The 26729-nt window shown below is 34.0% G+C and overlaps 1 protein-coding gene across 1 annotated transcript in view; it reads right to left on the bottom strand.

The window, feature by feature from the left end:
* The window catches only part of LOC129971395 (protein toll-like), an 84261-nt gene that overhangs the window by 25830 nt on the left and 31702 nt on the right, over window positions 1-26729 (bottom strand). The window contains exons 3-6 of the mRNA XM_056085127.1: window positions 19362-19517; window positions 10009-10336; window positions 6114-6448; window positions 2137-2329 (exon numbers count right to left, since the gene is read on the bottom strand). Of these exons, the coding sequence (XP_055941102.1) occupies window positions 2137-2329; window positions 6114-6448; window positions 10009-10336; window positions 19362-19517 (1012 nt within the window). The remainder of the gene's footprint in view (window positions 1-2136; window positions 2330-6113; window positions 6449-10008; window positions 10337-19361; window positions 19518-26729) is intronic.

Below are 26729 nucleotides of genomic sequence, written 5' to 3'. Positions count from 1 at the left end.
GCAAATAATCTCAGTCGATGGGTCACGAACATCCCTTTCACTTCTGCGACAATTGTCAGCTGACGTGCATAGCACGTCTTTGACAATTCTGTGACAATAGCATCTTGGCGTGCGTGGCACGTCTTTCCACCGCTAATGGATAGTAAAAGAGCAACAAACTCTTTCACAACTGTTGTTAATTAGTACGATCCATTAAAACAAGCAAAAAATGTTTCATTTATCTGGTTGTGTTTCGGCAACTAATATTACCCTACAGGAAGTCACATGAAGACAACTTCCGTCACCAATTTAATTGGGATTTTATTATAGCCTAAGAAAAAATAAGATGAAAAAATATATAATTGAAATCTGTTATCGCAAATTTCCAGTTATCATATGAGAACATTATTATTTTTTAAGTCATTGCTTATCTTAATTAATTTAAGTCATTAGTCAGTTTTAACCGGATTGAAACAATCAAGGGACTATCAGAATACAGTGTGTCGATATTTATAAAAACGATGGGTTTTTTTTTTATTGCGGTCGAGCTCCAAAATGTTTTCTCAAGTCCAAAAAATATTTCTTGCGAAAATCCGGTGTAAACTGGTTTGGAATGATCACGTGACTACTGTATTGCGCAATCGTTAGTTTTTAGAAAAGCGATGGCTTTTTTTCATCTCAGAATTGTTCGAGTTAACAAATGTTTCCTGACCCATACCCTTTATTGACCAGACAGAAGAATCGGGTATATGGCGGACATTTGCTTAAAGTTGTAATTTTTTGTCGGCAATAAGTTGCCAAATGTGACACTTTCTTTATCATTTTCTAATAACCTTAACAGCGAAAAATTGATAAGTAAATAAAATAAATGTGCAGAAGTCTAAGTAAAAATTGCATTGCTTAGTGCATGCCTTTTTATAAAAGGATCCCATATTGAATACGTATGATGCCTATTCAATATGGGATCCTTTTTAAAAAGATTCTCACCAAGCAATGCAATTTTTGATTAGCTCCCTGCACCATGTTTGTTGATATTGGCAATAAGATGTCTTTTCGCGTGGCCTCTAGCTGGGGGGGGGGGTATTGCTTGCATATGTATGATGCTTCAATGATGCTTCAATGCTTGAATACATTACATATTTAACTACCTAATTTCCAAATAAATAGATCGACTATCTGTTACACAGTTTCGTTTCAAAATCTGAATTTGTATTTTGACTGAACTGTATATGGAAATCAAACAACAATACGGAGAATCCAAAAATATACTCTCGCATACTCTTCAATACAGGTCTTATCTCTCTACCTCCATATGGCGATAGTTACAAAAAAATGGATCTTTGGTGCGCATCTGGCATTTTTTCTGAATCTATTGCGAGAATACGTGTTTTTGGCGCTTGTTATAGATTGATTGATGCCAAAATTTGATACGAAATCACAAACATGTAACAAAAAATAGCATACAGAACTTCATTGATTTAAGTCATTGCGTTTAGATGCATGCGAAAGTACAGATCGACAGACAGTCAACCTTTGACGGATTTGGTTCAAAATTTGATAGATATCTATATTTTAGATGCTAAATCACTGTACTAAATTTTATCTACATAGATCTCTGCGTTTGGTAGATATCGAGTATCACTTGTACGCGAACAGTAAGCCAGACCAACTTTCTGAGAATGGATTTCGTTCAAATTTTGAGAGAAATGTATGCATTTGATTGTAATTCCATATAAGGTATTTCAGCCCTCTAGCTTAAAGAGTTTTTGAATTATCGTGTTTAAAGACAAACAGACATAAAGCTAAAAATATGTTTATCGAACTCGGGAAGTCTAAAACAAGGAAATTCTGCAAAATTTAGAATTCGAATTTTTTTATTTTTTTATTATTATAATATTTCCTCTACATTTCGTATACGATAAAGTTAAAATGGGGTTTGAGGCGCTTTAGGCAGATCTTTAGGGATGTCAATCGAGAACATTTGCATCACACATAGACAATGATTTTGAGCATAAGCTATAAGAATGCTTTCATGTTGAACTGTACGATAAAGACGAGGAAAGAACTCACTTTATTTATTGAGTAGTGTTTTCGAGCATTCAAACTTACAAAATAAGTTTTTATTACAAAGAGAAAAAAAAAGTTATTCTAGCTCACCTTCAACATACACATACTGAAGACTTGGAGGGAGCTGGTCTCCTTTGATGGTGCGAATCCTGTTGTAACTGATAACCAGATTTTTGAGTCTGGTCAATCCTTGGACCTCATAACCGAGGGTCTTGATGCGGTTCCCTTGCAGGTAAAGGTCCGTTAACTCATTCAGTCCGTGGAATTCTCCAATTTCGAAGCCCTAAAATGAAAAAAAGACACCCCAGATAAGTAAATTCGAATATCAAGAAAAGAGTTCGCTTAAAACCGCTTATACACTTTTTTTTACAAAAAGAAAACCTTATTTAAATGCATATGTATTGAGCTTTCCTTCATCGCTCGTGAAGATACAACCTTGCTCTTTCCACATTGAGGACTCAATTACAAATAAGGAATGGTATTCTAAATAAGTAACATAATAAATAACTAAATAAAACTTTAAATTTTTAATATAAGATAAGATACACACATAATATTTATTCTTGTCTAAATAATAATATTCAACTTACTGTCAATGAACAATAATAAGAATATAAACGAGAAACAAATTAATTCAGTTTTAATTTCCTTATTTGATTTCAACAAATATTTGTGTAATATTACTGCTTCTGTTATTTCTAAATAAAGGAAGAAAATCAGGATATAAATGAAAGAATTATGTTCCCTACTTCCTACTGGAAAAAAAATTGTACATTTGCATAATAACAATGAATTACTTCTACTTTATTCGTAGTTGGAATATTCAAAATAATTAATTACACAACGCATGTATTTTCCAAGTTGAAATCTACTGTTATAATATTTAGTATTTATTTTTAATACAGCAAAAATATTTCTGTCTATTTTGGTTTTGTGTTTAGACTTTATCTTGGTCTACCCCACGACGACCCCACGTAAGACCTTGAAGATCGTCAGGGGGAGACCATATTTTATTTATAGAAAGGTTTAAAATAATCCCTAAAATATTAATGGTAATTAAGGGTATACACTATAGTTCATTTGACTAAAATAAAATACTTAAATTAACTAGTCAACAAACCAATTCTGGGTTCAAGAGGCTAAATTGAAAAGTACATAGAGAATGCAGTAACACTCATGAATATGCAAATAATATCACAATTTCCAAAGAATGGAATATATAGTATATCTGTACAGAAATATCAAACAACGCACCAATTCCTAAATGCCAAGTGAATCCATTGCATAAACTGAATAATAAGTGAATGAAATAAATACAAAATGAAAATACAAAGTAGATCTAGAATGTCAAAGACCACTAAAAAAGTATCACTAGAAATGTAAATGAAGAATATGAGCAGAAACGTACAAAAGTTTTTAATTACTATAAACTGTGCTTTTAAAAGTTTTTAATTACTATAAACTGTGCTTTTAAAAGTTTTTAATTACTATAATTCTTACTGTGCATATGACAACAACTAGAAGCTATGCAAGAACAATTACGTAAATAAGGAGGCAATTAAAACAAGACTGCAAACAACCCAGGCCATAGATCCATCACCCTAGGCTCTTCTGAATTGCTTCACATATATCTCTCGAAATTTCAGAAATCTTTCCCATCATCCTCAGCGATACCACATTCCTGTTTAGACTTGAGAATACAGGAAATAAATATTTTATATTTTTATAATAATTTCTGCTAACGGATATGAGTAAAATTTTCCTTTCCTTGTTCGTGCAGATGCAGTAATATTTACACACTTTCGCTCATTCCATTTTGAGGACCCAGGGTACAAATATGGAATGGAATAACATATATGCAAAATAATAAATAACCAAATAAAATGTTTAATTTTTAATATACGGAAGGAATACACATGACATTTATTCTTATCTAAATAGTAATACTAATTTATAATGTATTATTTAAAATAAAAAAGACAGAAATTTCATTTTTTTTCCCCTAGCTTTGGTTCCTGAAAATTGATTTTTTAATTGCTTTATTTGTGTTATTGTTTCTAAATAATGAAGAAAAATGGATATACCAATGAATGATTTTTTTTTACCTAATAAAATTTATTTTACTTCAACTTTAAAGTTATTCGTAGACAGAATATTACAAATAATGAATTATGCAATGCAAAATTTTCTACACTGAAATATTTTGTTATGGTAATTAGCCTTTAATTTTAATACAAACCATTACAATTTTGTCTATTTGGATTTTCTTTGTAATTTTGTAAATACAGAAAATAAATTTAACTTTTAATCTACTATCCTAGCTATTAGTCTAACAGTTCTGGTTTCAAAATGTCACAATAAGCTAGATCAGGATTTAGTAGGTTCACTATCTCGTGACATACATCTATCCAGCATTATGTTTGTTTTAACTAGAAATTTTTATCATATACAGTGGAGTAGAGACAGAAAGCAAGGGAGTATAGATATCGCGGGCACCAGTCATGAAAGCAAAAGCTGAATGTCTTTATGTTCCTTTTTAAAATCAATTCTGAAAGAGGAAGAAAAAAATAATGTATTCCCCAGCTGACGTTTACACTTGCTAAGCGAATGATGGTGATCAGTAGAGAAAAATTAATATGTTTTAGCTATTAGTTATGTCCCATGCGACACTTATTCTCATGACGCCACTGAACTGCCCATATGCGTCTCGTACCAACGCAGCTCTGCAAGATGGTGAATACACTATAATAAGCAATAGTTATTTCTTCTTTAATTCAACGAGTATCGACAATATCAATGATTGTCCTTGCCATAATCTTATTCATTGCCCTAAGCGGGGAACCGAAATTATTTAAAATCGAATAAACGCCCATCTTCAGATTATTTAAAGCACCGAAATATTGTTGATTGTGACAGAACATTATTACCAAATATTTTCAGAATTAATAATTATTCTACCATGGCCGATTTTAAAGACGGAGTAAAAATTCTTAAAAGTGAGTAATATTTATTGCAAATTCTTTTTACAAAGCTATTCAGTTTATAACTATCAAATGATGATTAATCGTTTTTTATTGGTTAAATGTTGCCAAATAAATGCTGCAGGTGTTTGAAAAAATTGCTTATAATTCCACTGTAATTGATCATTCCTTCAAAATGCATATTGCATTTGTATTTCAATCTTGTATTTAAAAATAGAATTATTTTCTGTCTTTTAATTTATTTGCTCCCATACGATTGCATAATTTGTTGTGATGACTGTATCACTATTCATTATGTCATTTGTCCGGCCAGAACTTCAATTTCCCTCAGATTGAAATATTTACTTCTACTTGTTCTCCTATTAATTATTCTTTTTGTGTAAAATAATGCCAGGTTTACATTCGGCCAGTTATTAGACGGCTAGTAGGAAGCGCATGCGCAAAAGGGGACTGATTTATGTTTGCCAGAATTTCATTAGATGGATTCAGGTATTCCGTGATTGGCTATAAATTACAGTTTTGGCGTCCCTGAATTTTTTTTCCACTGCGTATAGTATTAAAATGAGAATATTTACAGAAAAAAAATGATAAAATAAAAAAAAAAGATCAACATATCTCAATTTGAAAAATTATAGAAAAAAAATTGCAAATAAAATGAAACACACACACAAAACCTCGCATCAGAAAGAACAAAGAGCAAAAAATGTAGGAATGTATCTATGATAAGTTATCAATTTTTTCAAACAAAAAAAAAAACGCTAAATTCTAAAAAGGCATGCACAGTAAGTAAAAAATACAATAAAGCGGCATGTTATTGTCCCTTCGGGTCAATTACTTGCCATCGACCGAATAGCACTTTCCAGCCTTTCTACGCATGCGCTGCCTATTGGCCGTCTTATAACTGGCGGAGTGTAAACCCGGCATAAATTTACTCTTGCTTTATTAAAATCCGTTGTGTTTTCTGAATTTCTCAACATTTAAGTGGAAGAACCTTCCCAATCACTACAAATTCTCCAAGGAATCTTGCAGGTAGGGATAAAATACCCTACACCTGATAGAAAAAGGGAAAAGAAGGGGAAGACTTACCTCTATCTGATTGTTTGTGAGGTTGAGCGAGGTCAGCAAGGAGAGGGCCTGGACACAACCATTGAGTTTGCGAATCCTATTCCTGCTGAGATCCAGGTAGACCAGATCTTTCCTGATGCTTGTAAAGGTCTCGCGTTCGATACTGCTGATTAAATTCCCTTGCAGATCAAGCACCATGATTCCATGCACCCCGCGGAACTCCTCGTACTCTAGTGACGTGATTCGGTTGTCGGCCATCTGCACCTGCGCCATCTGACTAAACTGCAGAGTTCTTCCTAGGGTGGTCATCAGATTTTTGTCCAGATAGACTCTCTTAACATTGTATAGTAGCACGGCTGAAAGCGATAAGAGTAAGGAAATTAGATAATGGAAAAAGTTGCATCTACTTACATCATCAGAAAAGTAGCTGGATAATAAATGGCCAAGGATGGTCTACAAATTCTTAAGTAGGTACACGTTCTTTACGTTTTTTAAAAACCTGGCTAAAGAATAAGCCCAAAAAATTAGAGAATAAAAGAAGCTGAATCTTTTTACCTTATATCTTAAAACTAACTTCCTTTATATCTTAGAGACAGCAAGAATGCAATGTTAATTTTAGGATTTTTTTTTTCCTCTTGGAGTAGAAGTTAAGTTTCAGGAACTGTAGGTTTACATATATATATATATATATATATATATATATATATATATATATATATATATATATATATATATATATATATATATATATATATATATATATATATAGGAACAAAATGTGCCAAAAAAAATGGAAAAGGCGCTTATTCGCTTTAATATTGTCTCCAGTTATATATTTCTAATTACAAATTTTCCTTTAATAAGGTAGATATGTAGGTATGTTAATGGCTACTATGGCGATTGATGACAAATTTTTATACATCTTTCATGGTGAGAAGTATCTGGTCAATTAGTAAAATGTTGAAACGGCTACTATGGCCAAAAGAACGAAACAAACGCTATTTTGACTTAATATCGCACCTACTTCTAGTTACAAATTTTCCTTAAATAAGGAAAACATTCGCATGGAAACGGTTACTATTGCGGTTGATAATAAATATTTACATCCTTCATGGTGCAAATTATATGGTGAGTTAGTAAAATGTTTCACTTGCATTTATCTATGCACAAAAAATTTTTATTCAATTGACAATCTTAATTAATGACACTTTGTAATTGGATGTATATTACTCATTGCAATATTTAAAGAAACAAACACTTGTTCTACTTTTTGTAGTCACCTTGCATGCATTGCTTGGAATATGAAAATTCGATTTGACAGTGTATGTTTGATATAAACAATAGCCTTTCGCTTAATGTTTCAAATGTTAAATTGGAACTTCCGTACCATCTTAAGTTATTTTATTAGTTCATTTTCTAATTGTCAAGAAAAAAACGCATCAGATTTTCACAGTGTTTTAAAATCTCAGTCGTTTTTTTTTGTGTTTTTTTGCATAAATTCTTAACATTAAGACATTTTTACTCATTTACTTTATTTTTCTAGATGAAGAATGCCTTTTTTCAATATCACGACACGTATTTTAAATCTTCAACAATTTAAACCTCAAATAAATAACTGCATTTTCAAGCCACTTTCTCCATTAATTCTTTTTTTACGAGAAAATGTTAGTTTTATTATAAATTAAACTGTTCTTGTTCCCTTTCCTATTTAAAACAAGGAATTCTACTTAAATTCAAATTAATTTTGATATGGCGATCAATTTTCTCATCAAATCAGTGAAGTTCAGAAAATTCCCCTTCGTTTATTAACCTGATAAAGTTAAAAATATGGAGATAGGAACTGTAGGAACGAAAACTGAGAGTTATAAAGCTTTTTGTTATTATGTCCATCTATTCAATAAACTGCCCTACAAATTTACATTCAAGATCTCAGGAGGAATTTTGTGACCCAAAAACTGTACATTTATTTTTTAATTCAGAATAAATAAATTATCCCTGTTTACGCAGAATTTATACTATGAATGCTCAAGGCTGTTGTACATCCAGGAATAGAATCATTTATACAGTTAATCTCAGAATAATAAATTTATTGAAATACTGAATTGACACAAATGAATTTATATTTCAGAAATCTGGAAAGTCAAAATCTTAAAAGTAAGGCCACTGGCACGATGTTTAAATTCGGATACTAATTCATCATTTGTTCTCATCATTAGACTAAAGTCAAAATTTGCAATATTCGGTCCACAGAAACCTCCTGTAAGCTTCAAAACGATACGTCACTTAATTACTCAGAAAAAATATCTAAATTCCTAGTTATCTGATGAAACCCATGATCATCCTTGCATCTGCTAAAGTATTCATAGGCAGAAATACATTATCTACCAATAAGTATTTGGATATCCATGCAAATGAGGATATCTGCTGATCTACGACACACCTTCTGTACTTAAATATCGTGTAGGAAACAGCATTGGCGATGGTCACGTGCAAGATGCCAAGAAATTCCGAGGTGTCTGACTTCGAGAAAAGCGTAATTGTCTGATGTCAAAGAAACAGTCGATACTTAAAGAGACATATCTAGTGAGTTAAACATTCCGAAATTGACAGGGTTTTTTATGAATAAAAAGTGAAAGGTGAGTGGTGATTGTCGGAATGTTCTTTGGCCCGGCATAACCAAGAAACTAAGAGATAGAGATCGAAAAGTGCTGCCCAAAGAAATTCAGAAAAACCTGCACCAAACCGATGACCCACATACTCCAGGAGATCCACAAGCATCTGGGACTGTTGTTTCGATCAATACCCTCCTTAAAGAAGCACATTTTCTCGGTTTTCATGGTCGTGTTGCCCCAATAAGAATTTGATTACAAAATCTAATTGCGCTGCTTGGTTGAGGTGGTGCAAGGCACGTCGATATTGGACAGTAGATAAGCAGACACAGGTTCTCTGAAGTGAGGATTCAAGGTTCAATCTCTACCAGTCGGATGGCAGAGTAAGAGGTTTGCGTATGCATATAAAATGCTTTTTGCCAGAATGCATTTGCCTACAGTAAAGTTGGTGGAGGTGTAATTATGGTCTAGGGATGTTTCTCGTGGTATGGACTGAGACCCTTAATCCCAATTCATGGTAAGTTCAACGCCGAATCCTACTCTACTATTCTAAACAACAATGTGCCGGCGTCCTGGCATAAGGATAGCGCGTCTTCCCGGTGACCTGGACGTCCTGGGTTCGAATCCCGGTTCGGGCATGGTTGTTCTTCATCTGTTCTATCTGTGAGATGTGTTAATGTGCCCCCCTGTAAAAAGGGGTTGTGCAAGCGAATGTGATGCGTGAGTAGCTAAGACGTACTCTTGGCCCTAGTTGGCGTTACTAAAACAAGAGACGCTCCCTTGGCTTAAAATCACTGACTTTGTCAGTGAGCTTGTCTATGGCAAGTGCCGTTATAAACAACAATGTGCTTCCTACTCTGGGGAAGTTTTACGGGTTGGATCAAGGTTATTTCCAGGATGACAACGCCAATTATCATCTTGCGAGGTCCACCATGGATTGATATGATGACAATGAGGGGAATTGACTGGACTGGCCTGTTCAGACTTGAATCCTCTGGGACTCTCTTGATTGCTGTATTTAGGGGTGCTGCAACCCTAAGTGAAGGAACCCTGGTGAAGGAACTTGCATGTCTTCTCCAAGCCGAGTGGAAGAAATTACTACTGTCCATCATCTAAACACTTGTGGAAAGCATGCCCCAGAATTTTAAGGCATTAATTGCCTCAGGTAAAGGTTCTACCAGTTACTGAATATGAAAATATTGTGTTTATTTTTTTTATCACAGATGTCCAATTACTTATTGATAGATAGTGTAGATGCTTAAATATCAGCTATACGACTACATTGATGTTTATGCAGCAAATCTTACTATCAAATTCTGTAATCTTGTTTCCAGTGAAGTCCAGTTCGACGTCTTTCCCGAAGGAAATGGTCTGATTGACCACCTTTTCGATGAAGTTGAAACTCAAATCGAGAGTCGACAGATTGTTAAGCGAAATGTAGTGCTTCACGTTAAATTCCTTTATGAGGCAGTGATCCAGATACAAGAAGCGAGCACGGACCAGTTTGCCATTGAAAGAGTTCATCGTCACATTGGTGAAGGGGTTGTAGGACAGCTGGACAGTCTCCACTTGGATCATATTGCGATGAAGCACCGCGTCCAGATTGGTCAGATTATTGTGGTCCAAGTAGATGAACTAAAAAAGAAAAATAATTTATATAATGTTAATCCGGAGACTAAGCGCTATATAATGTAACAGGAGAACGTGGATGGAGGTGTCAAAACATTCTGGACAATTTATTGACAGAAAACGATATATATTTACAATTCTATCAGGTTTTAAAATAATTTTAAATTAATATTTACCCAAATATACCTTAAAATACTAACTTTTTTACAGAAGACTTGGAATAATGGATACCTATGATTTTTTTTAATTTATAAAAGCGATTATAATCTAAGTTGAGTTATATTTTTATAAGGACATTAAGCTATACAACTAATTTTAAATATAATTAAGATGTACTGGAATGAAAAGCATTAGATATTTTGCAGTTTATACATGCAGCATCTATTTCAGAGTTTTTTTGACATCTGTTTCTTTCATACTTCACGCAGGTAGTTTTAGATTCTTTTTGTTCATTTCTCTTGCGCACATGTAACATTACTGGTAACGTAGTTTTCTTTTTCTTTATATGAATTTCATCAAGAGAATATTCACGGTGTACCTTCCTCTGTGTATCCTGCAAATTCAAAGACGGATTTAAAAGTGAAACCCCTAAACCTTCAAGAAGTGTCCTCTGTTTTTAAACATATTTGGTTAGATTTTGTCGCCATCAAGATTCTTGAATTTATACCGACAGTATTTAAAAGTGAAAAATATTACCATAAGAAATCGGTTTGATATTCCGGATACAGAATATGGTCTTTCCATTCAATCGATGATATCAACTGCTTCTTTCGTCATATTATAAAATGCAATAAATTTGAGTCCTTTAAAATCTTCTTCAATATGGTCATCATAGTCGATGATATCAACTGCTTCTTTCGTCATATTATAAAATGCAATAAATTTGAGTCCTTTAATATGGTCATCATAGTCTGAGGTAACATTTCTCCAAAATTGTATAATAAAGCTAGCGTATACTGATACAATGTATATTAATCAGAAGTCATGTCTAATATACCGAATAATTATTGGCCAATCTAATCTACCATTTAAATGTGGTGAGAATTTTATCCTAATATCAGATCACCTAATATCCTAACACCGAAAAAAAACTAATGATTAAAGGAAAGAACTGAAGTAATTTTGATTTGTCTTTATAATGTCAAAATAAGTTGCACCAAGTTTATAATTATGTGAAAGAGGGAAATGATATAATTCTGCCACAAGCATTAAATTCTTCATTTATTTCATAAAATATGTGTAGATAATGATGCTACTTCAGGAGGAATAATCTCCTTGTCGGTACGAATTATTAACGGTGGAAATTTTGTTTCTCTGTAAAAAATTGGCGAATTCAGAATTTGTATATCAGCTGTCTGAGATAACATTTCTACCAAAATTCTGTAATGTAGTTAGTGTGTGGTGCTGCAATGTATATTGTTATGGATACTTCCATTTGGTTTCTTTTCCAATTTGTTGGTCTATGAAATACACAGTCCTTTAGTGACAAAAGACGACTTTTATTAACACGACGACGACAAATATACAGCATAGACGAACACAGGAAGCACATAGCAGCACAGTAAAACGAACAGTAATCCACAAGTAGTAATCGGTAGTAAAAACAACCACAGCACATAAAGCGGCCAGACAGAATTCAGCAGAAGGAGGGAATGTAGCTTCACTCTACGGTCTCTCCAAACGCCTGCAATTCTGCACTGTCTTCTCGCTTTAGCTGTATCCAACTGCTGACTCTCCCCTCAGGGGCTCACCTACTATAGGTGAGTACGGGTGTCCCAATCCCGAGGTTCCCAGGGATCTTTACTCCCTTTCAGTTTCGCTCTCCTCTACGCCTTCTGCTTTCTGCTGTGTCTTTCCTTCCCTCGATGGCAAGCGAGGGAGCTCTCCATGAGAAGCTGTCGCCGCTCTGTTTGCTTCTTGCTTCTCATGGACAGCCAAAACCCCACGTGTTTGCCGTGCGTGGCGACCCATTTGAAAGACGGGTGGTGCACTGTGGTCCCCGGTGTATCAATCGGCTGGTACCTAGTCACGTGAGTGGCTAGTCTGCTAGGGATCAAGCGAAGGGGTTACTCCTTGGGCTTGGCGTTAAGGGTGGTCACTGTCCCCAAGGGTAACTTCCAGCGTATAGGTACCGATTAGCACTATGGTAAGTGCCGAGGCTAGACGTCTAGAGCCGGTGGCTGCCATCCCTCGTTGGGCTCCGTGGTGGGCGGTGCCGTCGGGCCCGAATCATATTTCATATCGCATGGCTCCTCCCAAGAAGGGTCCCTTTAGTGGGCGTCACATAGTTCCTAACACTTTTTCTATTAACCAACATTTTGATAGATATTTTATAATAAAACGAATTTCTGAAAGTGAGACATTTGAAACAGTTTCCCCTTTTTTGGTACAGAAAGCAATTTGTGCTACAATTGGTGATGCGACGTCAATACGCAAGATGCGTTCTGGCGACTTGCTGATTGAGATTAATTCACGAAAGCAAGCCCAGAACATACAAAAGTTAAAGGCTTTGGCAACTATACCAATCAAGGTATACCCACACACATCTTTAAATACATCAAAAGATGTTATTACATGTGGAGAGATTTTCAACTTGCCTGTAGATTTAATTACCGAGGAATTAAAATCGCAAGGTGTCACACATGTCCGCCGTATTACCATCCGGCGAGATGAACAAACTCTTGAGACTAAACATCATATACTTACTTTTATGTCCCCTAAACTCCCGGACTACATATATGCAGGTTACATTAAGCTTCCCGTGAGACCATACATACCGAATCCTCTCAGATGCTTTAAATGTCAGCGTTTTGGGCATTCGAAAGCCAACTGCCGTGGGACAGTCACTTGTGCCCGCTGTGCTGAGAAAGGACATGAGAGCCAGGATTGTTCAGCACCAGAGAAGTGCGTGAATTGTAAAGGCGAACATACGTCCTTCTCCCGCTTATGCCCACGTTGGAAAATCGAAAAACAAATCACAACAACTAAAATTAAAGAAAATATTCCATATCCTGAGGCTCGAAAGAAAATTCTTGCACAAACACCCTCCCCTGGCGTAAGTTATGCATCTATAGTACGGAAAAACTTTTGTGAAAATTGTACCTGTCCCAACTGTGCTCAAAATACCACCCGTATGATCTCTCTTAGGCAGTCATCTGATTCTGATACAGAAAAATCAAGTGGCAACACACCTGATATTGAAAAACTAGACAAAAATAAGCGAAAAACAAAGCCGGTAAAATCTCTTAAACTAAAGCTTGCAAAACGTGGACTGTCGAAGAAAGAACTGTCTTCGCAGTTAAAGAAATCAAGCACCAAACATTCTGTTGCATTGGGACTTGCTAGTAGGGGTATAGCCCATAAGGACTTGACGTCCATTTTTGGAGGCTTATCAAATAGTCCCGATTTAAAACTCCATCCTTCTGAGGATGAAGCTGAATTTGACATGAGTTGTGAAGTTTCAGCAACTCCAACCACTGCTCTTAATTCCTCTTTTCGCAATAAAATTTCTTAATGGGTACCTTCCTTTCTTGGAATTGTCGCGGCATTCGTTACAAACTTCATGACATCAAGACTATTATTAACAAATTTCATCCCATCTGTTTTTGTGTCCAAGAAACTTTCTTGACACCAAACATCCCTTTAAAATTGCGTGGCTTTAATTGTGTTAGAAAAGATGTGGAAACAGGATCTCACAGTTGTGGAGGTGTCTGTATCTTCACATCTAATTTGTATCCAAGCACACCACTCAGTTTACATACTTCCCTGCAAGCTGTGGCAGCACAGGTTCACGCAAGAACGCTGGTCACAGTTTGCTGCATTTATCTTCCGCCTCATGATATCATCAGTCAGCAAGAACTCGACAATTTGGTGGACCAGCTTCCTTCACCTTTTATCCTACTCGGCGATTTCAATGCGCATAGTACCTTGTGGGGTTCGGATAGCACAAACTCTCGTGGGCGACAGATAGAGCAGTTCCTATCAAATAACTGCCTCTGTCTCATAAATAATAACGAGAAAACGTACTTCCACGAACCCACAAGAACCTTCCATAATCTTGATCTGACCATTTGTTCTCCTGAGATCCTCCCTTTGCTTAATCTCACAGTCGAAAATGATCTCTATAATAGTGATCACTTTCCTGTAATAGTTTCACAAAATGACATTAATGAGGTGACACCATGTTCCTCTCGTTTCATATTCCAGGGAGCAAACTGGAATGCTTTCTCGGAACTTGCAAATATTACAGAGACAATGGTCAGAACTGCGGATATCTCGGAAGCAGTGCAAAATGTTATTGATACCATAATGATGGCCGCTAATGTAACCGTACCAAAGAGTTCCTCACGTCTCAGAAAATTTCGAAGACCATGGTGGAATGAAGCTTGTCGCGACAGTTATAAGACTCAAAAAAAACTTTGGAACATATTTAGAAGGTACCCAACGACAAAAAATCTAATTGCTTTTAAACGAGCCAAAGCCTTTGCTCGCAGAGTTCGCCGTCAAAGTCAAAGGGAATCATGGGCATCTTTTGTTTCATCCATAACATACTCCACTTCCAGTAAAACCTTGTGGAACAAAGTTAAGGCCGCCAATAGGATTTATCGTGAATTTACCATCCCTGTTTTGAATACAGGAGAAGTGAAACATTCCGCTCCATTGGACATAGCTAACATTCTTGGCCAAGCATTCGCGAAAGTTTCAGCAATTGATTCTTATAGTCCTGAATTTACGGCAATTAAGAATCGCGCAGAACGATCGCCATTGCGTTTTAATACCAAGAGAACTTTTCCATATAACTGCAAATTTAGAATGTCAGAACTGGACACAGCGTTATCTCGCACCCGTGATACCAGCCCCGGGCCAGATGGTATCGTATATTGCATGCTTCGCCATTTGAATAGAGTTTCCCTTTCCAATTTATTATTTTTATTCAATAGAATCTGGAATGAGCAGATATACCCTCATCAATGGTGCGAGGCTTTTGTGATTCCAGTGTTAAAACCTGGAAAAGAACCATCCAACCCTTTGAATTATAGACCAATTTCTCTTACGAGTTGTCTCAGCAAGACCTTTGAGCGTATGGTCAATGCTCGCCTTGTGTTTGAATTAGAGAAGCAAGGAAGCATTCCCCTGTTGCAGAGTGGTTTCCGAAAAGGACGATCAACTTTTGATAACCTGATCCTACTGGAGACCCAAATTCGCAATGCTTTTGTCCGGAGGAATCACCTTGTTTCTGTTTTCTTTGATATTGAAAAGGCATATGACCGTACATGGCGATACGGCATACTATCTACGATTTTTAATCTTGGTTTTAGAGGAAACTTGCCCATCTTTTTAACGAATTTTTTAGCTTACCGAACGTTCCGAGTTCGCTTGGGTAATTTTTATTCTAATTATTTTATTCAAACTGAGGGTGTTCCACAAGGAAGTGTCCTCAGTGTTACACTTTTTATTCTTCATTTTAGTCAGATACTTAATCATTTGCCATCCTCTATTCATGGAAGTCTTTACGTTGATGATCTGCAGATCTCTTGCCAAGGAAGTAATATGCGTTTGATTGAGCGTCAGCTACAGAATGCAATTAACAAGATAGTAGCTTGGTGTGATACAAACGGACATAAAATCTCACCCGAGAAATGTCGGTGCATTCACTTTTGTAGAAAACGGAACATTCACTTGGACCCTGTACTATATATACGCACTACTACCATACCTGTCGTAGAGGAAATGAAATTTTTAGGGATCTTCTTTGATAATAAACTAACTTTCCTTCCACATATTCAGTTTTTGAGAAAGAAATGTGAGAAAACCTTAAACATTCTGAAGGTTCTCTCCAAAACAACTTGGGGTGCAGATAGAACTTCCCTCCTCCGTGTATACCAGGCTGTTATCCTTTCTCGCATCGACTATGGATGTATGGTGTATGGATCTGCTAGCGTTTTACGACGTCTGGACACCATCCACCATTCGGCTTTGCGAATTTGCTCGGGCGCCTTTCGAACATCACCCATAGAAAGCCTCTATAATATCTGCCACCAGTTACCACTAGACTTAAGGCGTAAAAAAATATCTACTTTATACTTCCTACACGCACAAGCTAACTTGAATAATCCATTGGGTGAAATGACACTATCGGCTGGACTGCGGAGACTCTATGATGCGCGTCCCTTTCACATACGCCCTTTTTGTGAGAGAATGAAAATGCTTCTGAATGATTTGGAACTTAATGATATTACTATTAAATCAGTTCCTTCTCTCCAATTCTCTCCTTGGAATGTTCCAAAATTTACCTTTTTGAACCCGTTTTCTGGTTTCAATAAAGACATAACTGCGCCAGTTGTTTTACAGCAACTTTTCCACTATCATCGCTGCCAATATTCTTCTTTTGCACCAATTTTTACAGATGGTTCGAAATCGGATGGGCATGTCGGTAGTGGCATCATACTTCCATCTGAGACACTGAGCTATCGTTTGCACAATTGTTGCTCAGTGTTTACTGCTGAGTTGACTGCAATTTTCTGTGCTCTTGAGAAGATCTCGCCAACTTCTCAGGGTAATTTCATAATCTATACTGATAGCATGAGTGCATTGGAGACATTATCCAACTACCATAATCGAATGCATCCGATTGCCATTGAGGTATTGTCTCTTTTACGAACTCTTAAGGAAAAGGGATTTAATATTATATTTAGCTGGGTACCAAGTCACGTGGGCATTGTTGGAAATGAAGCAGCAGATGTCGCTGCAAAACATGCTTCCACTTCGCTATGTCAAAGTATCCCATATAGTTACTTTAAAACAGCCATTTTTTCCCGCCTGCTATCAATATGGCAAGGAAAATGGGATCTGCAGACTGAGAATAAGTTGCATTTAGTCAAACCATCCATTGGTTTATGGCCTACGATTCCTTTACGAGAGCTGGATGTTAAGTTGACTCGTCTCCGTATAGGGCACTCACGTTTTACGCATAAGTATCTTATTTTTGGAGACAGTGCACCGATATGTCCCACATGTCGGGTCGTTTTTAGTATTAAACACATTTTCATAGAATGTTGCTCATTTAGCTCACATAGAATTCGTTTTTTTAAATCTTCATCTTTAACTTTAACAGACTAGGTGGGGGAGACGTACCACCAAAATATTTTCAAATTCTTAAAGGCTATTCGCCTTTTCACGTACATTTAATTAATTTTTTGGCTTTTTGATTTGTTTGACAACTAAAAATAACTTTGTGACTTTCACTTTTTATTTCCACATTTAAACCATCATTGCTCATTCTAAATTTCTGAATGTTATATGTTCATTTTAATCTATTCAATTTTCGCCTTCTTTTACCAAGACTAAACTGTTTTATATTTTAATTGATGAAACAATTTTTTATGTGGTATGATTTTAAACCATATGCTTGGTGCAGCATGACCAGATATAGCCCTTGCGCCAAAAAAATCCAAAACAACAACAACAACAACAACCAACTGCTGACTCATTACACGATTCCGACTGACACCAGCTTGAGTCTGTCGGCCTTTTATAGTTCCCGGGAGGCGAGTATAGAAGTTCTGGATCAATCAAGCGCATCTCGATTCCCATTGGCTCAATTTCTAAAATTCTAGAAGTTTCCAGTAATATCTATTGTGTCACCAAATTCGTTGCCAAGTCGCCAAAGGATCGTCAAATTTCTCACCAAACCCTGAGATCACTGATTCGGTTTTTGATTAGCACCCAACAGAGCTGATCGTAAAACGGTCTTTCGAGTGATTGAAATAACCGTGCTAGGAAGTAACATTACAAGTTTTTAACAGTATTAATCAGAAGTCAGGTCTTAAATAGCGAATACGTATTGTCCATTCTAGTCTTCTAAACGTGAGAATATTGTCACGTAGAATTATACACAGTCAAATTGGAGATGCCTTTCCTTAATTCACTAGAATACGAGCAATAAGCATTCAAGCGAGCGAACTGCCATCAGCTTCGTAACAGCTCCTTACATATAACATAAGAAATAAATATCTAAGTTACATTAATTTGCATACATAATGAATTTATATTTACATGCATTTGTATTACATATATTGGAAATTAAACGTAAAAGGTACATCCAACCAACGAAAATGCTTCACTCAGGCCCTAATAGTCGATCGAAGAATCCGCAATCTGAAACGCATCCACTTCTTGTGTACAGCCGAAAACCTCGCCACCACTGAACGTAGCAGTATCGACAGGATTTGTTGGAGCCGACTGCTATCTTTAGCCTTTTCCGTCCATAACACAGACTGATTCACCAAACTGACATCCTCTTCGAGGCAGTTGTCCCCCAGTCACAAAGTGATCAATCACTGACCTTCCTCCTCCTCTTCCCATTCACCTTTCATCCCATTAAACAAGGAAGAGGCCATCACTCAAAGAAAATATCCTCGAAATTCTCAATATTCCTCTAGATTCTTGTTTCACTACAACAGAAATCCAAACACTTTCAAACAGTTGGTAAATAAACTGATTATTTTTAACAAAATGTCCTTAAGAGTTTTAAGACTATCTGGTACCCTCAGTACTGTACTTAAATCAAAAGTTTTCAGATTCTTTCTTAGTTTCAAGATTTCTATGCATTCCTTTAAATGCTGATAAACAGTACCGATTCCTCCACAGAAGACGCATCCACTAAGCCATCGCAGCATTCGTAGAGATAATCAAAATCTGACAATATTTTTCTTAATTCATTCGAAGGGGGGGGGGATTAATAGTTAAAGGAAACAATTGAAATAACTTTGATTTTTCATTATAATTTTAAAATAAGTTGTGTCAAAATTATAATTATGTGAAAGAAGGAAATGATACAATACCATCACGAGCATCAAATCTTTGCTCACTTCAGAAAATATGGGTTGAGACTGATTAAAATCTATCCCACGAAGAAATTAAATACTGATGACACAATAATTATAAAGTCATAAATAATTTATTGCTAAAGCCGGCACATAACCTATCAGAAAAAATTGATTCCTTCGCAGTAAAAAGGAAGAAATTTTACCCTTGGATGTGTGACAGCAAAAACCTGGTTGACGTGCATCAAGTAGTTGTTAGAAAGCACCGCCTTTTTCAACTTCTTCATAGGATCGAACAAATTTGGTGGCAGAAACTGTAAAAAGTTGTTTGACATGTCGAAGATGATCAAATTCTCAGTACCCTGAAAACAAGAAATCGCTATGCATTAAAATAGTGAATAGATGAAAAGTTAAGCAATGCAATGCATTCGAAGATGATGTTGGACATGACACTGTTTAGAGAGTGGAAACTATATATTGTGGCATGCGATAAGCGACATGAATAATGAAAAAATCTTTCGAAATGCTCTACAGACAGGCTGTTTGGATCAATAGCTGCCAAATTTGGCCCGAAGTGATTTCTTGGGTGATACAAGTTCACATAGAAAAAATTTTAAAACTTAATTAGATTTTAAATTATAAAGGAATCGGAATTTTAAGACTTCTCGTTAAAAACTTCCCAGAATATAAATGCATAAAATGTTTTCACTATTTAAAATTATCTTTTCAATGATACGAATTTTATTTCCGTCCGTATTTATTTATTTCTTTTATTTTGTAAATTAAAAAAAAATAATGTATTTTCATATTTTTTACTATTTTAGTTGTTGAGTTCATTTGTATGCATTTTGTGGTAATTTTAAATGTATTTTTTCAGATGAACAAGATAGTTGCTATAATTAAGAAATGATATCTAAAAATAATATAAAAAAAAGACGAATCAAGCAGAAAATATTATCTTGCCAGTATTTCTGGATCACACCTTGGCTTTTTCTTTTCATTTTTCTTCTCTTTTTCATTCTTTCTTTTTTACCCTCTTTTCTTTCTTTCTTTTTTCCCTCTTTTATTTCTTTTTTCCCTTTTTTCTTTCTTTCTTTTTCTCTCTCATAATTTAAGAAACGTAAACTATCCAAAGACAGTTTTAATATCATGCTGGTTTTAGTCTGGGAACTACTGGTAAATCTATCGTGAGATATTTGTTATGCATAAGGCACAATTCATTCCAAATTCTCTACCTTCAAGACCATTGGATCTAAAGTTATCTATCGAATTTCGCATGAAAATACTTTTTAGGTCGGAAGTGCTCACTAAAAAAAGATTTTTTTTTAAATTTAAGTTAACTTTAAATTTAAAAAAGTAATCGAAATTTTAAAGTTAATCTTTAAAAAACTTCGGAGTACAAAACGCACATTAACGTACAAAAAACTATTAATATTTTAATGATGAATTTTATCTCCATATAATTTTTCCCTAATTTTAATAAATTTTTAAAGATATTTTTAATTTATTTCGTATTAATACCTTTCAAATTTTTGGTTGCTGAATTTATTCGCATGCGGGTTGCGAAAATATTAAATACATTCTTCGAGCTGTCATATCAGAAATCAGATATCAGAAATCATGAATCATGTCAGATATCAGTCAGTCAGATATCATGAAAACAGATGAATTAAAATTAAATGAATATGATACTTCACACTAAAAATTCGACTCTCATTGAGTTTTTTTTCCCCCATGAAGCTTTGATCCATAAAGAGTCTTTTAGAAGTGTAATGCCTTAGACATTGAACTTAATTATTAAGAAACTAATTATTAATATTATCTCGATTATTTTACAATTATAAAACCGGAAAACTATCAATGAATAAAAAAATTATCCAAGAAATATCATTGATATTTGGATAATTTATCAAGAGAAAGTTAATATGTAATTTTGAAAAAAATTCCCCCTCTATAATTTCAAGCTTGAAAAGCGGACGAAAAAATGTAAAAAAAGACTAAAAAATCGGCGAAAAAAATTCATATCTAATATCAAGAAAAAATTAAAAAAAAAAAAAAAAAAAAAAAAAAAACGTCTGGCACAAAAATGCTACAAAATGTCGCAAATAAAGTTCAAATACTAATGGTTTAAAGTTTCAGATTTATTAGAAAGAAAAAACATCAGAAATGCAAGCAATATAAACTGATACAAAAAGAAAAATTTCAAATCGGAATTTACAAAGATGAAAAAAATGACTCTACATATACACTTCCCCAAATTTAACTAATATATATATTGCTTTTTTACAATTCGATTTTCTAGCACAGTTTCACAAAGTGGCTTTTTTTAAAAGATAAATATTTTGAAGGAAATCGAATGTATATTTCCGATTTTTTCCTCATTAACAGTTTGGGTTCAACATTTGAAAAACATCTGTAGTTTTATTGTCAAGGCCAATATATCATTAATAGAGCTTCTTCGATCTTTGAATATTCGCATTCATATATAAATATCAACAAAACAACAGTAAGAGACAACAGTTTCTAAATATGGTGATTTGGTGATCATTTACATTTCTGTAGATAAAAGCCACAGAACTTGAACTTCCACCATCGCCACGTCTTGAGTCACTGTGGTCAAATGTGCGCAAGTGAGCAAATGCATACTTCCTTTCGATAGGTTCCATACAAAATTTAGTACAAACTTCCAACTTTAGGATAATCGTCATGAACTGTATTTCATTCGATCATTTCTTATTTTTTATTTGTTATTACATTCACAGATAGACAGCTTTAATTATCAAAATGATTTTACAATGATAAAAGATTTTAAAACATGAAAGTACAGAGATCGGTTTTATTTATTCATTTTTTTAAAAATTGCAATATTTTTACTTTTACGTATATGTACTACAGAAGAAGAATAGTAAACATCAAAAAATTCGAGCTCGAGATTTGATGCATCTCCACGTTTCAGACCTTCCTCAGTTCATAAAACACATTTTAAGAAAATGCCTGTCTGTCAGTCTATGACTAAGATAACTCAAAAACACTCATAGCAGTTGGTTGAAATTTAGTACATGGTCTTTAAACCAAATTTTCAGATTTCATCAAGTTTTGAGCAAAATCTGTTCAGAGGAAGTCCAACGGTCCGGCTGTTCGAATATAAGTTAACGCGATATTACAAAAAGAAGAGAGCTAGATACATTTCACTACGGAGCTTTAACATCAAATACTGTAGACACCTGCCACATTTCGAGCCGAAGCCAAGTATGGGTTGTATTCTGTAAGTCTGTACTTTCAGATGCTTGTAAGCGCGATCATTTGAAAACTTAATGACTTAAATATATCAAATTTAGTAAATCATTTTATGATTACAAGTGCAATTTTGTGACAAATGTTTGTTTCAATGATTTGGGTAAAAACGCATTTAAAACATAAATTCGATTTTTGGATATACCATTAACGTATGCCATGAATGAATCACCAAATACTCGCCAAGGATGACACGACAGATTCAATAAAAATGCTAAATTTAGGCCAGAAAATATTTCGTAAATACGTCAATGCAAAGTAAGGTGTTCTATGGCATGACAAGTTTGTTAGAGATTATGCGAGAAAGTTTTGGAGAGACCACACAAACTGGTTTATTTGTCTACTCAACGTGAGAGAAAGTGAAAATACGATTCATTTATCTGTTTGAAAATTATTAGCAAAACTGTAACAAAGCATTATTTAGAATGCTCCACTAAATTTTCTTTATGACTCTTAAATAAAAACGTTGAAATGTATTCATAGCTATTCATATAAAGAGGAACCTTCACTCACGATACCCTCCTCTCACCATGGAATGCGATTACAATTTTTCATGCTATGTTTCTAGTCACAATTTTCTGTTGAAATAATTTCCTTTTCTTTCGTTATAAAAATGGATTCGGAAGTTCGGATGAGCAAAGATAATTATGAAATGAAGGGAAAATCCCATTTCTATCGGTGTGAACAAATTGCTTGTGTGATCTGAATGCGTAGCATTTTGATGCAAAAGGGGTTAGTATCGTATCTCACTTTATGAAACTGTGGATTCTGATAGTTGTTTCCTGTATGTATTGCGAACCGGAAGAAATGCGCACGTGTAAGAAAGAAAAAAAACAGAGGTTGTTTAAATAAAATGATTAAATTTTCCAATCTCCAGTCGGGTTTGGGGAAGAGAAAGTTTGGACAAAATCCAAACATAAAACTGAAGAATAAAATAGATTTGAAAAATGAAATGCTTAATCATAAAACTATTCAAAACGGTAAATCAAAATGAGTTAGACAAAGTTTGAATAATATGTTTTGCTGTGCCTTTATTTATTCTTTGTCTTAAAACTGAACTGACCTCATGGATCTTATTGAAATAGCCATATACTATGAAGGGGGAGATTGTAGAATTTGGACCAATTAATAATTTTTAACATGAATTAATAGGAAAATAATTTCAACACGAATTAACACTTTTTTGTACTTTATATATTTCCAAAAAATGCAATAAAGTCTTTAAGCAAAGTACTTTAACGTAGGAAAAAATGGGATAAAAAATAATGTCATAAATACTATTAAAGAAACTTATTTCCCAAACTGGATGAACAATTTCATTTGGCATAATGGATACATATACATGTATTTTCACTCTAAACTTCTAATAAAAATTCGATATATGAATACAAACATGTCTTTTAATGTATTTTGGACAAATTCATAATCTAATCTTACTGAATTCCAAGAACTCAGGTCATTATTAAATAATTGTAAAAAAATTAATAAAAGAGAATAGTATTTCAGTTATTAGCTATATATTTGTAGAGGAAATTGTTCACCACAATAGGGATAATAGATGAATAAAACGATAGAACTTATGTTAGGTTCATCAAAATAATTTAGAGAATTAATAATTGCGCTTGAAGTGAAGATTTATTAAGATGGTTTTAATGGGAATATTGAGGCGTATGTATTTTTGTATTTCCCCTTGTTTTCTAAGTGTAACGTGGGTTATTAAGTAGTTTCGGAGACCGTTAAGTAGTTCGTAATAGTACATTTGGTGAAGTATTAATTAATTTGGGTGACTGTCAAGTAATTTAGAGTATTTGGTGGGATAAAAAATATTTAGGAATAGTACAGTTGGTGGAATAATAATTAATTTGGGTGACAATTAAGTAGTTCAGAGTAGTATATTTGGTGGGATTTGAAGTAGTTTCAATTATTGGTAAGTATTCGGAATAGTATATTTAGTAGAATAATAATTATTTTCGGTGATTATTAAGTAGTTTGCACATATGGATTAGTTCTAATTTGTTTCTGTTGTTAGAATATATATTTTCTTTGTTTCAAGATTGGAAATTAGCTAGTGAATGAGACTATTTTTTAAATTAAAATAGTTGCACATTATTTAAAATTTGAAGTTTTATATTTTATCTAATAATTTAAATTTTTTTGATACAAAAACTCTCTTTTTTTTTTTTGAGCGATTATTTTTTTTATTGCATTTTAGTTGAAAGTATACTTTGAATAGTACATGGACAAATTTTCGTACTGGTACTTAGTTACGGCTGCAGAAATAATGATTAACTAAATTCTTTCATTTTTAACTTTTGCATAAAATTCGACAAAAAGCAATTTAGCACAAAATACCATGCCTAGCTTTATTTAAGGATGCAAATTAAAAAATTATCATCTGTTTATGAAAAGTCAAAGGAAATTTTATAAAACAGTTCAGGATATCAAATTTAAACTAAGCGTTAGAATAAATGGGAAAAATGACAGGAAGAGGTTGAACAATCATACATAAATATAAGTTACATGTCTTATGCGTCATAAACAAGAGAATTAGACGGAAGAGAATTACAGGTAGAGAAATAGCAGAAAGTATATAATGTGTTGTACTCGAAAGGTAACAACGAATCATTCGCGTCAATTGTCTACATCAGATCGTCAACGATTACACCAGCCTGCAACAATTTCTTGTTTTAAAAGTAATAGTTGTTTTTTATGTATTTTCGCATGCTTATTTCAAAAATAATATCAGTTTTTACGTATCACGTACAGTTTTTTTGAAAAGTAAAATTTTTAAATAAGTAAAAATACACAGATTTTTTGCGATTTGGATAGGATAAATTAATAAAGTATGTATGTTTATTTGTTTAAATAAATTCTGAAAATCTCTTACTTCATTGAAATTAAATAATACATTTATATTGAATAAATACTTATAATTGTATTTAAAAAAACCTTTTATTTTAAAATTCAAAACATAGATGGTAGTTGGATTTCACCTTGAAAAATGAAGTACCTGAAAAATTTAATAAAGCCGAATTAATGATTTAATTTGTGATTTAGGTTTAACTAAAGAAAATGCAGAATTATTAGGCTCTCGGTTAAAAGAGAAAAATTTACTAACGACACATACGTCGTTTAGTTGGCACAGGAATCGAGAAAAGCAATTTTTATCATCTTTCAAATTTGATAACTTCTTGGTTTATTGTGCTGACATACCTAGTTTGTTACATGAATTAGAAGATAATATTCCTTATATTCCGAATGATTGGCGACTATTTATAGATTCCTCAAAGAGGAGTCTAAAAGCAGTTTTATTGCATAACGAATCTAAAATTGCATCAGTTCCAGGTGCACATTCCGTTTTCATGAAAGAAACATATGAAAGTATGGAGATGCTTCTCACTAAAATAAAATACACTGAACACAAGTGGGCAATATGCGGTGACTTAAAGGTTATAGGTCTGCTTCTCGGGCAACAAAGTGAATTTACTAAATTTCCGTGCTTTATTTGTGAATGGGACAGAGAAAGTCATTGGATAAAAAAGATATGGCCGAAGAGACAAGAATGGATTCCTGGTAAGAAGAATATTTTAAATGAATATTTAATAGATCCACAAAATATTTTATTGCCCCCCCTTCATATAAAATTGGGACTCATAAAGCAGTTTGTGAAAGCTTTGGATAAAGGTGGAAAATGTTTTGAGTATCTTATATTGAAGTTTCCCAAAATTGTCTAGCGCTAAAATTAAAGAAGGTGTATTTGATAGAACACAAATAAAGAAATTAGTTAAAGATTCCAATTTTGAACAATGTATGACAAATAGTGAGAAGCAGGCTTGGGTTGCATTTAAAGATATCGTAGAAGATTTGGGAAATGGGAGAAAAGAAAATTACAAAGAACTTGTAACTTAGTTATTACGTACTTATCATCTTTTGGAGTGCAATATGAGCATTAAAATTCACTTCCTTCACTCACATTTGGAATACTTCCCAGACAATTTAGGAAAAATGAGTGACGGGCAAGGTGAAAGATTCCAACAGGATATAAAGGAGATGTCACGCAGATATCAAGGACGGTGGGATGTTAACATGATAGCCGATTACTGTTGGTCTTTAAAAAGAGACAGTGATGTGGATCATAAACGAAAACCCCGAAAAAGAAGCTTCTTGACTTCAAGAAAAACACAAAAGTTATCATAATATTGTAAATGAACAGCATTATTGTGTTTAGTTAATAGTAACTATAGTTGCAACTGTATGCATTATACTGCATTTTGTTAATT

This window comes from Argiope bruennichi, chromosome 6, assembly GCF_947563725.1.
Source record: "Argiope bruennichi chromosome 6, qqArgBrue1.1, whole genome shotgun sequence".
Lineage (NCBI taxonomy): Eukaryota > Metazoa > Arthropoda > Arachnida > Araneae > Araneidae > Argiope > Argiope bruennichi.
This window is presented reverse-complemented; position numbering and strand designations above follow the sequence as displayed.